Raw genomic sequence first — 16361 nt, forward strand, 5'->3', positions numbered from 1 at the left:
TTCAGGTTGTTTTTAAAAAACATTTCTTGGATAACAGCCAGAGACCTCTAGGGATTGAAGATATTGTCCTTGAGAAGGCAATGGCCTAAGCCACTCTCATTATTTATGTCTTTAAATCAGCCTAGGCTTTCCTACAGAAGTACCATTAGTTGTGAATGTGGTAGGAAGACCACCTGTCCTATTAACCATAATATTCCGATACAAAAGCGTTCCCAATAAAGTCTTAATTCTTAGAGCATCAATGACTCCATAATTAATAACATGCAAATGAAAACCCAATATGATTGAATTCCTAATTTTCTTAAATTTTTCTATTTTTGAAGCATTTTATTATTGCATGAACAATCTGCATATAGTTTACTTTTGATCATTAAGAATGGGTTTAAAAACAAATGTTTGGTAAAATGGATCCCCTTAAATGTATAAAGTTATGTTCTAATTTTCTAATTTTCTAATTTTTTTTTTGTTTTTTATTTTAATTTTGGCTTTAAAACTGGTTTAAATTTTGGGTTTAAGATTTTCTTTTATTGAAAATAGATTATTTTCTTACATAATATATTCTGATTATGGTTTCCTCTCTTCTACTCCTTCTAGGAATTTATAACTGGATGTTATACACAGAGAATTCTGATATTCAAGAACATTTATAATTGAGAATTGAAGTGCAGGATCAGATTAGTATCAATAAATTAATTTATCACTGGACTTTTTTAAGAAGTTTTTAAAATAATCAAGTCAATGTTTGAGTTGAAATTAAACACAAATCTTGGGAAGGTCGGATTCATTTCTTAATTTAACTTCTTTGCTTTACTGAAAGAAGAATCTATTTACACTTCTAGTGGCAACTAAAGAGCAGTCCTGAAATACAGATTTATTTATGCTGAAATGATTCTATTATGTGGAACTATTTGAAAGTATATGAATAACAAGAATTTGGTAATGTTCACGTCCATATCATACAATTATTTAAGAATTTAAGTAATTATTTAACTACTAATGCACTTGGTCTAAAAGGTACAATATTCTCTTTCTTAAAACAGAACAGAACAAAGCCAAACAAAACAGTACCTATATTCAACACAGTGTCAGTGCAATTTGAAACATCTTTGTGATTACATGTCTTTTGCTTTTCTCTGTAAAGCTACATTACATTAAACACCTTGGGAGCATTGTGAAGAAACCAGAAGTGCTCATGGGCTCTTTTAATGCAAACTTTATTCAAAAGCTTCAATTCATCATACTCCGACTGAGAGACATCTCTTCTTCAGATTCATTCCACTTAGTGACTGTTATCTAGTGAAGTCTAGGTCATGAATATATGCTAACTGTGCCTCTCTTTAATCTCACAGAATCTTTTTAGTTTATCTTCTTAAATAGCCAGTTATGGAATGCCATCTCAATGTATTCATGTCTCCTAAGAATTTTATTCATTGAGCCATTTATTAATGTTGATATAAATAGTGGTATAAAGAAATAAAATATTAACAAAGAAGATGACAGTCCAGAGGATGTAGGATGTCATTTCATTTCAAGAATGCTTTAATTTACAGGCATGAGATTTTAAGTTACTAACAAGATTTTCTTCAAAGTACAGGAAAAGATTGACTATAAATTCTGACATCTAACCATTTAATCACATTGTGCAGACATTCCTTGATGGAAGATGGGTGGGTGGATAAACCCACAACAAGACCTAGGCACTGGAGAGCTCCATGCAGAATTAAGAAATTAATTAGGAGGAAGAACTATAATTTGCAGAGCTGACATCCATTTTACTTTAGTTGCATGTATCAATGGGAAACGATTACAATTCAATTAAAATATTCAATTTTATTACTTTACTGACTGACCTTGAAGTTAATGCCTGCTTTATTTAATTGCATCATCTATGAATAAATGTTAACCCTAAAATGTTATGCCCCATTATTTTCAATGCAGTTTTCAACATCTCAACTGAATTATATCAGCTAATTTATTATATCCTGTCATGAAAGCAAGTGGAGGTTTATTTCTTCAGGACAGCCCTATATACGATGAGGGAAACATCACAAAATAGTTGATAATGCTGTTTTTTACGGAGTCCAGTGAGATGAATTGTATTCCCATCTTAACTTCAGCAGTGTACACTTTTACTGTAAAATCACTATCGATATTAGAAAAGACATAATCAGTTTGAGAAGCAATTTTTGGCCAGCCTATAATTTTTTTTAATCTACTGCAGGCAGGAACTGAGAATCTATTATAATTTAACAACACACACACACACACACACACACACACACACACACACACAAGCACAATCACACATATACATACATGCACAGACACATAGACACAAAGATACACATGCACACACACATATACACACATACACAGGCAAACACACACAGATCTACATATATATACACAGGTACACACATGCACACACAGACACAGGCACATAGAATCACTTGGTGCATGTACCACATAATCTCTCGCTATCTCTGTCATACTCACTAGTTACTGGAACAAGTAATCCTATATTGCAAAGTTTATTTGTTTTTAAATAAATGAAGCATTTAGTTGTTCTCAGACCCAAACCCTATACCATTATAAAATATTTGCACATTGAAATAGACGAGTTTTGTTAAGAACGACAGATAGGAAGAAAGGCTGGTTCTATGAGTTCTAAGATGAGAAGGAGCTGACATGTAAAATCCTAGAGACAGGCAAGGACCTCACTTCAACCTTTTACTTTCCATTCTTCTAATTAGGCCACCAAATGCTTAACTATCTCATTCACTGTGTCGAGCTTGTCTCGATACCGGCCTTCTTTCTTAAATCTATAACCTGAGATTTTATATCATAAAGTAGACTCATTCTTATGAAATCACTTTAAAATTTATGACATATATAAAATGAATGGCTAGTAAATTATACATTGAGTATAATTGTACAGTTATAATAATCAATACTTACTAGCAATGGACCAAAATTTTTTCTTTTCTACTTTAAAAGTATTGTGCAATTCTTTCCATGAAAAGAACAAATAAAAAGAGAAATATACGTGTATAAAACAAAGAGGGATAGTAGAAATATTTCTTTAAGAAACACCTGCCTAAGTGTTCTCATTAGCTTTAAGCGTGGGACTACTAAAACCTGCAAGCCTGGTAAATTTAGAGACATGAGAAACAAAAGAGCTAAGAATAAAGATGCAAAAAGAAGGGATTCTTATGAGTTTAGTTTTTTTAATTAATTTTTTAATTGGATATTTTATTTGCATTTCAGATGTTATCCCCTTTCCCCATTTCCCCCCAACCCAGAAACCCCCTATCCCACCCTCCCTCCTCCTGCTTCTCTGAGGATGTGCCCCCACCCACCTACCCACTTCCACCTCCCTGCCCTCAAATTCCCCCATACTGGAGCATCCAGCCTTCATGGGACCAAGGACCTCCTCTCCCACCTATGCCCATCAAGGCCATCCTCCCCTACATTTACAGTTGGGGCCATGGGTCCCTCCCTATGTGCTCCCAGACTGGGAGCTCTGGTTGGTATCGTTGCTCAACCCATGGGGCCTCAAACCCTCTCAGCTCCCTCAGTCTTCTTTCTCACTCCTCCATTGGGAACCCCTTGATCAGATCGATGGTTAGCTGTGAGCATCTGCCTCTGTATATGTCAGGCTCTGGCAGAGCCTCTAAGAAGACAGCTATATCAGGCTCCTGTTAGCATGCACATCCTGACATCCATATCACTGCTCCACCTGGGTATCCATCCCATGTGCAGTTACCAAAGGCAGACGCTGATAAGTTTAGTTTTGACTGAGAGTTTATAGCTATAGAAGCCTAATGGATTTTTACAGAGCTGTGGTGTGTTCCAGTCCGCCCTTGGATCCAGTTTGAGATTTAGAAAGGTCTCTCTCCTTCACTGGACACATGATTGGAGGTGGCACGGCAAACGAGTATATAGCCAGCACATGGGTATAAGGAAGAGAGGCTGTACTAGAACAAAAGCTATAGTAAGAAAGGAAAGGAACAGATTGGAGAGCAAGGTATGCTAGGTGTGATACAGACAGTACTTATAAAACTAGGAATGTACTAGAAAAAAGGTCCAGATGATTCTCAGCTTTATAGTTTGGGACAAATTAATGATAATAGTGCTCGCTACCATTATTTCAGGTGCAAAACAACAAAATATATGCAAAATTTGGAAGGAAAATAAACGGTAACTATCATTCTAGAAGTGTGTTGCATTTCCAGAGAAGAGACTCTAATTGGCAGCGTGGAAAATGGGGTCAGAGCCCAGCAGAGAGGTCTGGACGGCAGATACGGAAATAGAAACAGAAGCTGTGAGATGAACTGACTGTAGGACAACACTCAATGTGAGTCAAAAATACAGCACAGAGCCCGAGGAACAGACATTTTAATGACAGGAAGACTGAACTGTATAAAATGCAAATCTGATTGAGTTATTTTCTCCTCCCTCCTTGCCAAATTTATTGAAGTATATTTGACAGCTTAATATCATGTATACTTAAAGTATTCAACTTAGTAGTTTCACATATGTATACATTTCAAAGTATTCATCATATTAAAGCTAATTAACTTTCTATCACCTTACGTAACTACTATTTATTCTGTGGATGGGCACTGAGGACTGAAATAAGGCTTTCCTGCTGCCAGGCAAGTGCTCTACCATTGTCCTACATATTCTGAGCTTCACTCACTGTTTTCCAAAATGGTAAAAACTACTTCTGAACAAGGGATGCTGGTCCATGTCTGCAATCCTGTACTCCAGTGGCTGAAGCAGAAAGCATAACACAATCTGAGGCTAGTCTAGGCCAAATTCTGAGTTTTGGACCAGCCTGAGTAACAAGGTGAGACACTTTCAAACTGCCCCTCTGAAAAGTAAAAACTTACCCTCTGTAGTCTATAAATCTACATAATATTTATAGGCCAGTTGAATATAATATAAAAAAACCCATTACCCAAATAAAAATTGAAGTTAATAAAATGCAAAAGCTCTCAGGAAAGTTCACGTACACAATGAAGTCTGATTAGCTACAGTGACAGTCCTACACACAGGATCTCCAGAATTCCTCATTACCCATAACCTCCTCCTCCTCAACTGCTCTGTACTCTTTGCTGATTTTCACACTTTCAGATTCCATAAATGAGGTCATGTAGTATTTGTCCAGCACTGTTCATTGATTATCCATTCTCTTGTGTTATAGGTACACTTGCAAAAGAGCAGCATAGAGAACTGGATTTACTTCAGGGTTCTTGGTTTCCTATTTTGTTCTATTGGTCTATATGATTTTTTTTTTAAATGATGACATCAGATTGAAAAATAATGCATCATGAGAGGGCACCACAGCTTGAAATTTATATATTAGTATACAAATATCCTTATATACACATATATTACTAAGATAGATGTTCACATATATTATATATTTGAAGAAATAAGTGCAAAGTGCTTTGGGAATGGAATATCAATTTATTTTAAAAAAATAATAAAATTTTATCCATATCAGAATCAGACATTCCAGGGCTAACTTTTGTTATGACACTCTGCCTTACAATATGCTAGCATTAAAATAAACCAGATAAGCATTCTTTTTCTCTACTGTTATAATCTACAACTCTACTTACAAAATGGGAAAATGATGCTTCTATTCAGGAATGTACAGTTGTATTACTAGTTGCATTTGTATTTCAAACTGAAGATTATATTAAAATATGCTTAAAAGTTCTGATATAATCCTTGATATTATTTCATAAGTAGAAAATGGTAAATAATTCATGAAACAATTGGGTATGGTAAAACTTTGAAGCTTAAAAAATCTGTACTAAATTATTCTAAGCAAAGACAGAATATATTTAAATCAAAATTAACTATAAATTATATTAAGCAATCTTTTTAACGAAATAATTATTTGAACCAAGTTCAGGTATAAAAATTGTTAACTATAGAATATAAAAGAATAACATAAATTACTTTTAACCTTTGCTGTTCAGCATTCTTTCTAGGAAGGCTATTACAATGCATGATTTTAATTATGTCCATTATTATCCAAATGAATGACACAAGAGTACAATGAGAGAGAGCAATAATTAACATGCCTTGGCGTGGCTTATCTGGGCAGTTAGAAGCAGAATCAGATGAAGGTAATGTATAGAACACCACAGTGTGCTTGCGTGGGAGTGGAAGCTAACAATTGGGAAGGCTAGACAGCTAAAGCACATGTTCTAATTAGTATGGGCATCTCTATTGTGAATCCACACGGTGAGACTTTAAAAAGTATGCATTAAATTTAGAAAGAAAATCCTAGTTAGCAGCCTTCTGAGAGAAGTAAAGGGTTTAAAAGCATCTCAAGTTACTTGAAAGAAAGAGGACAGTAACTACAAGATAGGCACCATGACATTATCTGAAAAGTCAAAAGAGAAATCTGTGCATAGCCAAAAGAAAAACTGAAAAGAGCTTCATAGAACTGTTCATGAATTTGTTGAAAGTGTCTAAATCATCCTATAATATGGTATTTAAAAAATAAAATACCAGAGATGTACTGTTGGGAAGTGAAGAATCTGAGGTAGAAAAGGGACAAAGTAGCAGGAGGACGAGCAGGTAGCATGAGTGGAGGTGTTGGGCTCCTCAGCTAGGAAGGCTCAAGCCAGAGGTGCTCAGGGCAGGGCACTTGGCTGGGTCCTGTGTTGCACAGAGCAGCATCCACAGCCCTGGGGAAAGGACTACTCCAAGGGCACTTTGAGAATAACCAGTGGTGCAGTGGCAAAAAGCAATCTCCTAGGGGGAACGAAGAGAGCAACTTTAGAAATTCCGTGGTAATAAATCACCCTAGCCAGATGGTGTTCAGCTGAGAGTTCCTGAAGGAAATAAAGTGTGACATGCCTGAGCATCCGAAAACCAGCAAGCGTTTCTAAGCAGTGCTGCTTTGCTAATCTGAAGCCTTTCTTTAGGAAAGAACAACAATGAAATTAAGATTTATAGAGGTATATATGAGAAGCTCTAGGGTTGATAATGGAGAAGCTGATAGAGTCTAATTAAGAATAGCTTCCTTCTACATCAGGATAAGGTTAACTGGATGAGGTCAAATCGCCCACTGAGTCTATAAAGAGAACACTGTTTCTCTCCATCCTATTAGACTTATCAGGAAATGTCAATAAAATACTAGATAGAAGCAAAACAGTAAATGTAATTTATTTGGGAATTACATGAAGCCTTTAACAAGGTCACATGAGACTGTTGGGGGATATAAATAAGCACAATCTTCAGGAAGCACGGCCACAGGAGAAACTTCTGCCGTTAATTGTCAAACTTGCTAAGTAAGGAAAGAAAGTATCAGGGACAATTTCTCTTTTGTTTCCTAGCAGTGGGTCATGGACATCTTTTAATGATGGCCAAAAGAGTGAGAGACTGAAGAAAGTGTATGTTCAAAGTCTGAAGAAAGACAATGGAGGTCAACAGTAGCATAGATTCCTTCGAGTAGGATATGAAGATTCACACCAGGGACAAGAGGCATGGTGAGAGTGGGGAAGGAAGCAGAGTTCCCAAATCAAGAAAGTAAACCAAAGTCCAACAGGCAAATGAGGGATAGAAACATATAACAAAGTTAATATTCATGAAATGGAACTCTGAAAGCTGCAATTCACAGTAAGTTTCTCACAAGTATGTTGAGTCTAAGCAACGGATTTAAAAGAGAACTAAGAAGAGCTGCTGTTAGCACTGCTGGACTGATCTGCCATATCAAATTAGGACTGTTGTTCTCAGTGGGCTCAGTTTATTTACCATGTAGTACATACTTACTTGCCCAATACCAGGTTATTTAAGAAAGTCTTCTGCAGAACAAACTATTTGGGTAGCCAGTAGTGTGTTACTCCAAAGTTACAAAAGGGAAGCCAATCTCCATCCTTCAATTTCCAACCTCTTATTACCCTGTCTGTCTCAACGCAGAGCCCAATTTATATAAGGAAAGAGCAAGGGCCAGAAATGGAAATTTGAAATTCATGCAAAGATCTGGGCACCCTCCCATGCCATTATACGACAGCACTAAATGGTAGCCCCCAGACTACACTAGACTCCTTTCACCTGTAACTTTTCTTGCTGTTAAGCACCGTCCTGTGAAGCCAGAAGTACTTACAGTCTTTCAAATATTGCAGATTGCTATTAAAAATACCCATTTTCTTTGGTTCAATAACCTGAGGCCTTCATCGCAGACTCAACAGCTGACTCCTTAAATAGTGCCCACACCACTGCTGGCCCTCTGTTGTTCTGTTCACTCTGCTCACTGACTTATGGTTGTTTCTTTGGGCCATGTTCAAAGTATTCATACTTCCTGAAGAAGTAATTTCAAGTCATGGTAGGAAATACAAAAAAAGTATGAAAAAATACTTTAACCTTTTTTATGTTAACACATTCTGGAAATTTCTATCTATTGTTAAAGCATTGTTATCTCTGTGTTTTATATTAATATTTTCTGCAAATACTTAACTGTTTATGCCATCTTGCCCCTACATTACTAGAACAGTAATTGTAAAGGAAACTACTACTTACAAACACAATATTCAGTATTAACTTATTAATTCCACCCTGCCAATCTGCTTAGCTGCTCTGCCACCTCAAAGTGCAACCAGCACAAATTAAATATAATGTAAAAACTTGATAAGAATGTTTTTCAAGGGTTAGCAGTTAACAGTATCTGTTTCATACTATATAACAATCCCTGCTGCCTTTTCCCTGGTCAGATGCAGTAGCTAGATTTATCCAGTTAGTATGAATCAGTACTGATTCTATTATCAAAAGTATTAGCAATTTAAATAACCTTTAAACCACCAGCAAATGTAAAAAGCACGAGATTCAAGCACACATTAAAATACTGGCTAAAAATGTAAGGAGGGTTAGGTAAACAAAGAACGATGTTAATATCACGGGGCCTTCCTTCTAACAAGTTGATGCTGACTTATTATTAGTTCATATCACGTACATTTACTTAAGTAACTGTGGTCCTTTGTTTTGTATCTTTTAGGTATACAGTCTGCCATCACATAAGAGATATGTCCCTGAAAAGTCTAAGCACATTACATCACATTTTAAGTAGCAATGGAATAAACTCTGAGGGCTGAAGAGATGGCTTGACCATTAAAGGCTAGGCTCACAACCAAAAATATAAGAATGGAATCTGAAATGTTTTCTTGAATATATTTTGATGTGTTACAACCATAAAATCAAAATAATCACTTAACAAGAGTTTGAGACTATTAAACAAAACAAAACAAAACAAAACAAAACAAAACAAACAAAATAACCCAAAGCCTCATCTCCATGGGGAAAGGGTTAGGGATTAAAATTTTATTTTGGAGCAGAGCCTCAGAGTAACTTAGCCTTTTTAATTTGGAAATGAAAATGATCACAAATGATATTTCAAGTATGTTCAAAAAATTCCAAAGTTGTTCAAATACGTTGTTGTTCAAGTGAAGCTGGAACTTTCTCAGTGGAATAAAATTAAGTAGGAAAGGACCGAAGTCGTTTGGAGTAGTGGTGGTGCTGATGATGCAGAGAAAGCTCTGAACAGTCCTTATTGTTAGCAGTGCTCACTTCTTCCTGTCTGCAGTCTGTTAGGTGGTGATGCAAATTGCTGTGTGTTGTGGTAATTTACCTAAAGATAAACAAGGACTCTTCAGCTTTTTAATTTAATTTTTTTTTTTGCCACTTGATATGTTAGACAACCTTCACACTTAAAAAAAATGCAATTATGAAGCACAGCTGAATGGCCCCGGAGCACACTGGCTCCATTAAGTTTGCTTGTATCTAATTACACCTGCCCAAGGTAGGTGAGAAATGCATGCTGATAAGATCTTTTTTATACTGGAGCCAAAAAAGAAATAAAATAAAATCAGTGATTTCCAATATAATTAGTCTAAAACTTTTGTTTTATTTGTTCCTTAAGACCTTTATAAAGTTGGGCATTATGAAACACTATTATAATTACGTTTTTAAGTGTCTGATGCAAGCATTTCCTTCTAGAAAACCTACCCTAAGTCATCAATGTAAGCCATCACCAATGTCAATCACAGATGTGTTTCTTACATCTTTCTAGTTTAACATTTTAAAACTAGTTTAAAATGTTATCATTTAGAAATGACAACACTGCTGAAAGTTTTCTAAACATATAACTGTAGTTTATCTGAAATATCCTTTGCAAAGCATGTAAGAATGTTAGGCTGGCAAAAGCTCCACCGATTTAATCACAGTTTACATAATGACTTGTTATAGATCATGTATGTCAAATAAATAAGTAAATAATATAGAACAGAAAAAAAACAAAGAAGAAGAAAAACCTATGTGTACTTGTCTTGAGCAGCCTCTGTAGGAGACATCAATAGGCAGGTCGGAGACCTCAGTCAAAAGTAAGATCTGGAATGCTACAAGAAATGATGTGCAGTGTCATCACTAAGCCTTTAGGAGACCTAAATACTATCTGCAAAAACAGGTAGCAAAATAAAAAATAACAATGGACCACTAGTGAGATTAAAAACAAAGTCATGTGGTATGCACCTTTAATCCCAGGACCAGAGAGGATGACTATGAATTCAAATTCTGCCTGATCCAGTTAGTAACTTTGTCACAAACAAGCAAGCTAACTAACATGTAAACAAACACACAAGTATATGACAATTCACTTCCCCACATAAGACATATATAAACACATAACTAAAATATAAACAATTAAAAAATATAGCATATAAATCATGAGGCAGATGAGTCAAAATATTTCAAGGCTTGTGTTAGGTAAAATATAGTGACAATGATGATAAATGCTGTGTTCTTCATAGTATCATGAAAATGGATTTCAAGTGAAAGAAAAATTAGTTAGAGTGAAGAAAAAATTTATCACCAGCAAAGCTAAATTGATGCATATTAAATTGAGTTATTGAGGCAGTAGTAAGTTATCCCAGAGTTAAACAAGTACATTAAAAGAGAATAAAGTACAGTGAGAGAGAGAATGGAGGCAATATACATAGATGGTATATAAACAAAACAATACACTATAAAGATAGATACATGTGTAGATTAGAATACAAGGTAATACAACATGTCCAGGAAGGAAATATAGTTAATGTACAGTAACTACTAGGCAACACTGAAAGAAAGTAACATTTATCTAGTTAATTAACAAATATAAAAATGGAAGCTGATTAATAAACAAGTCAATAAAGACGAAAAATATATCAAATAACTTTTATAATTTAGATAAATAGTAAGCTGACTATATAAATTTGAGTCCAATAAATCAATAAACAAAAGCTCAACTGTAGAATTGTTCCAAGATTGATGCAGAGCAGAAGCCACGCTGAAGATGGAATAAAGCATGAAACCTATCAGAGCGCCTGTTTAGTCAACAACGCCAGAGAGCTTACACTGGAAGGCAAACGCATTTGAAAACAAAGAGCTAGTTTATAAAAAACCAAGAGATTTCTACAGGAAAAGCGAGGACAACATAAGCACACATTTCACACAGGAGGTCACTATGTAGTCCTGGCTGGGCTGCAACTCTCTAGACACCAGGCTTATCCCTGTAATCTTCAACATTTAAAAATTTTTTAAAAAGACAATTTTAGAGGAAAACTCAGTTTATCTAAGTGAAATAAGATTTGATGAAGCTGAAATCTAATCTAGAGGAGCAAAACAATCTCTCCTAAAAGTTTTCCCCAAAGAGATATCCATGTTCAGATGGCTTAAGTAATAAACATTTCAAAACATTAAGAATTAATACTAATTGCACAGAATATCTTTTGGACAATTAGAAAAAGAGGAAACACTTCAAAGCTTGTGTTATGAAGTCACATTATCCACACCTGTCACTTCTCTAAAAGAAAATTCTAGACTGGTCATCTTATAAACTTGCATGCGAAAATACTGAACAGGGTCAGGACAATGAGTCAAGCAATGCTTAGAGAAGATGACTTGTCACAGACATGTGACACATCCCAGCAGTGTAGGCAAGATCTTAACAGATTTACCAAAATTACAATTCTATAACCACTCTTATTTCCTAAGTGCTGTCTGAAGATCATCTTAGTTTAGTATAGATTTATAACAAGTATGGCCACAAATTGTGTGAATAACAAAATAAGAATTTGGATTTAACATTCTTTGAAAACAAGTTACTCAGTGGTTGCTTTGATCAACACAGTTTGACAAGTGAGAATATGTGTCTAAGAACAACACCACCACCACCAACAACAACAATGATGTAGTTTCTTGGTGCTGTGAGCTGACACGTACCAGACACAACTCTCTTAAGGACACCTTGCTGTTATGAAATCCTGAGCATCTAGAACAGGTGTAGTCTCCCCATTCATAAAGCACAGCATTAATGCTTTTTGTTTCACAGCATTCAGTTCCCCACACTTTATTTTTGTAAAAGGCAATTAAACACAATGGATTTATAGTACATATTAGTAGTATACATCATAGTAAGACTTATTAAAATCTTTCACATGCATTTTGCCCATTACTATGATTTATTCAATAGTGATGAATAAATTCAGGCCATGCCTCTGTACTGGCAAGGATCTCTGTAGCGAAACAACAGAGATAAAGAGAAGTTCAGATAAAAGTGGGTAAGGAAAAGGATCACAAAGTCACAGATGTGATTATAAAGGCTAAAGGTATGAAGTTCTTAAAGGGAATGATAGACTACATAACTACATAAACTATCAAAGGATGAATCTACAAAAGTTAATGCATTCAACTATACCAAACGAACATGCTTTCTCTTTTAAAGGGTAACATTAGAGAGTGGAGGGAAAAAAAAACACAGTGGCATATGAGAAAATAGTTGCGAACCATGTATTTTATAAGGGGATTGTATTCAGAATTTATAAAACAGCATATACAATTCCAAAATGGCAGGAAAAGGCTCTGTGGTAGAATGTTTGCGTAGCATGGCTTAGACCCTGGGCTTGAGCCTACACATCGACGCATATACACTCAAATGATTGGCACTCTCATCGTTCACTAAGTATATGAGATAAACATCATTAGTCACTAGAAATGTATAAAATAATAATGGCATGAAATGCAATTATTTTCACAGGAGAGCTAGAAAAGAAAGAGAGGAAACATCACATGTTGATAGTATCTAAAAAACAGAAGCCACCCTGAAAGTTAGTAGGAAACTAAAATGGTAAAAATTACTCTGGAAGTCAATTTGGCAGTTCCTCAAAATTAGATATATAAGGCATCATGGTACAGAAATTCTACTCCTAAGCATATATTCAAGGGAAATGCAAACACATGGTAAAAGAAAACTTGCATAAATGTTCACAGGAAGAGTCTTCACAGTCACCCTCAAGTAGGAAGAACACAATGTTCATGGACTGAAGAAGAGCTTAATAATATGCAGTATAAAATATTTCTGTAATGGAATTTATATAGATACACAAACACCCAGAAACGATGGGTAAAACGTGGAAACATTATTCTAAAGATGCCAGTCCTAGTAGGTCTTATATTCTAGAATTCCACTAGTAAGAAGTCGAGATATGAAAATCTATAAAGATAAAAATAACTTTTCCTTCTGGGCCTGGGAAGAAAAAGAAGAATTTGAAGGAATTAGATATTGATAGTAAGCGGGCAAGAAGTTTTGTTGGGGAGGGGAATAAAAATGTTCTAAATTTAGATGTGGTAATGACTGAATTTGTACATTTACTTAAAATTACGTTTTGAACTTTAGACATACATAGAATAAAATAGCTGGATGTCTGGGAAACCGAGTTAAAATTCTTAGAAATAAGGGAGATGGGGCTGAGGGTTCAGCTGGGTACTAGAGGGTATGCCCACCATGTACAAGGTATTTATAGGTTCAATCTGTACAATCACAAAGGCAGGTGGAGGAGTGTCTTCTCAGATATTACATAGGTAAAGGCAGTATTAACATTGTCAACCTAAGATGATTATTGTTATCTTAAAATTATTTTAGTGTGTGTGTGAGTGTGTGTGTGTGTGTGTGTGTATACTACTATCAAAAGCCCCTAAGTATCATTAAAAAACATTATGGTGGGATGCAAGGTAGCATTCAGGCAGACACGGTACTTGAGAAGGAACTAAGAGTTCTACATTTGATCTGCAGGCCTCAGAAAAACACCTGAGAGCCACTAGGCATAGCTTGAGCTTCTGAGACCTCAAAGCCCACACCTAGTGACATACTTCGTCTAACAAGGGTACACCTAATAATAATAAGGACACACTTCCTAATAGTGCCACTCCCTATGGGCCTTTAGTGGTCATTTTATTCAAAGGCCACAAGCTGCTCAGTAGATTTTTCTCATAAACGAGATTACACTTTGTCAATCATTTTCATTTTAAGCTGCACATTCACCAAACAAGAGTTCTATTACAGAGTATTCGGCAAATAGAGCAGAGTGGTGTTTACCAAGTACTGTTAAGTGCTGCTTGTGCCTCACCTTTTCTTATATGCTATTTGAAAATACAACTTTAGTAATAAAATCACTTCAGAGACTGGAGGGGTGAACACTCTGAAGGGATGTTCACAGGTAGGCCTTGCCACCTGAACCTTCAGAGCATTCTTTGTGAAGGGTTTATGGATTAAATGCATCGGCCTCAAACACATATCAAAATGAGTACAATGATACACATTTAAAACCGCAATTTTCCTTTGCTCACACATATAAAATAACACTCTCTCTGGTTTGACTTTTCTTGATAAAAAATTGCTCTTTTAAAAATAATACCAAGAAAAGCACTCTGTTTTAGTATTATTAACAATGTTAAAATACAAGGTAAATATTTGGTGGAAAACATGTAATTTAAGAGGTTTCCAAAAAAAGAAAGAAAGAAACACAAAAACCAAACACCAAAAGAATCACCCCAACAATTCCTGTATTTTCTGTTTACATTAACCTTAACTCCAAATTAGACAGGAATTTAGAAAACCATATTATCAGTTTTAATCATTAAGCATATACTTCATATGAGATGCTCACTATTTTTCTCTTCAGCAAACATGTAAACAGTTATTTCAAAATATTCTCTCTCTCTCTCTCTCTCTCTCTCTCTCTCTCTCTCTCTCTCTCTCTCTCTCTCACACACACACACACACACACACACACACATACACACACGCACACACACAGTACTTACTTCATTTGTGACTCCACATGTTTATGTCTAAATCACTGGCTCTTCTTTAGTGCATATCTCTCAGGTAGTAAACAACTGTTCTGAAAATTTGCTTACATACCCAAAGCTGCTACTTTGATGATAATGGCCTTGATATTAGATGCTATCATCTCTCGGAGCAAATCTTCCTGGTTTCTCTGCCAAAGGTAAGCTAAAGGCTGGAGACTTAGTCGTTTACATCTGCAAAGTAAAAAGAAAAAAATATCAAATGATATGTTTTTGTTTCATATTAGCATATTAGGGTCCCCAGCAACATGATTTTAAATATATTTCTGTCAAGGATTTTAAGCATTTAAAATGTTCCCTCTTTCTTTCTTTCCTTCTTTCCTTTTTTCCTTCCTTCCTTTTTCCCTCCCTCCTTCCTTCCTTTCTTCTTCTTTCTTCTCTTTTTTTCTTCTTTTCTTTCCTCCCTTTCTCCCTTCCTTCTTCTTTTCCCATCCTCCCTTTCTCTCCTTCTCCCTCTCTCTCTTTTAAAATGCCTTGTGGTGCCAGAGAGATACCTCACATAGTAAAGGCACTTGGCTTGCTGTCTAAATTCAATTCTGGAAATCTCATGGTGGAAGGACAGAAATAACTCCCATAAGTTGTTCACTGAACTCCACATGTGCATCATGGAATGTGCATATCCACACATTCACACACACATACATAAACACAAATGGCTAAAAAGGAAAAATCATAAAAATGTCTTGCATATTTAATTTTTAAGTACTATGTGCAAACATAAAAAAAATAAATTTCCAGGTAACTAAAAATATCAACTTTAGTAAGTCTTTAAATTTAGAAATCAATGCCAAACAGCATATAACTGCCAATTAATAATTATTCTCATTTTTAATACGTCCATAGGTTGGAAACTAGAGAAAGGTATAGTTACTTGGACAGATGTGGTAATCTCATACTTTACAAGTTTATCAGAATCTCCATTCTCTAAAAGTCCAGGGAAAGGAAGGGAAAGATTCTTAACTGTTTTGAGATAGTTTGACAAGGTGTTAGAACAGCTGACTTGCTGATAGAGTAGTATTACTTAGCCCTTAGGCCAAAAACTGAATGTATTATATATTTATATATTGAATTTAATCAAAATTTATAAGAAATACTTGGTTTATCTATGGGGCATGGTTGCTGAAAAGCTGCACATGTTCCAATGGACGAGCATGATC

The 16361-nt window shown here is 35.3% G+C and overlaps 1 protein-coding gene across 1 annotated transcript in view; it reads right to left on the reverse strand.

Annotated features, from left to right (window-relative positions):
* The window catches only part of Dph6 (diphthamine biosynthesis 6), a 114121-nt gene that overhangs the window by 14902 nt on the left and 82858 nt on the right, over positions 1-16361 (reverse strand). Inside the window, exon 5 of the mRNA XM_034495326.2 lies at positions 15260-15378. Within this exon, the coding sequence (XP_034351217.1) occupies positions 15260-15378 (119 nt within the window). The remainder of the gene's footprint in view (positions 1-15259; positions 15379-16361) is intronic.

The sequence above is a fragment of the Arvicanthis niloticus genome, chromosome 2 (genome assembly GCF_011762505.2).
Source record: "Arvicanthis niloticus isolate mArvNil1 chromosome 2, mArvNil1.pat.X, whole genome shotgun sequence".
NCBI lineage: Eukaryota > Metazoa > Chordata > Mammalia > Rodentia > Muridae > Arvicanthis > Arvicanthis niloticus.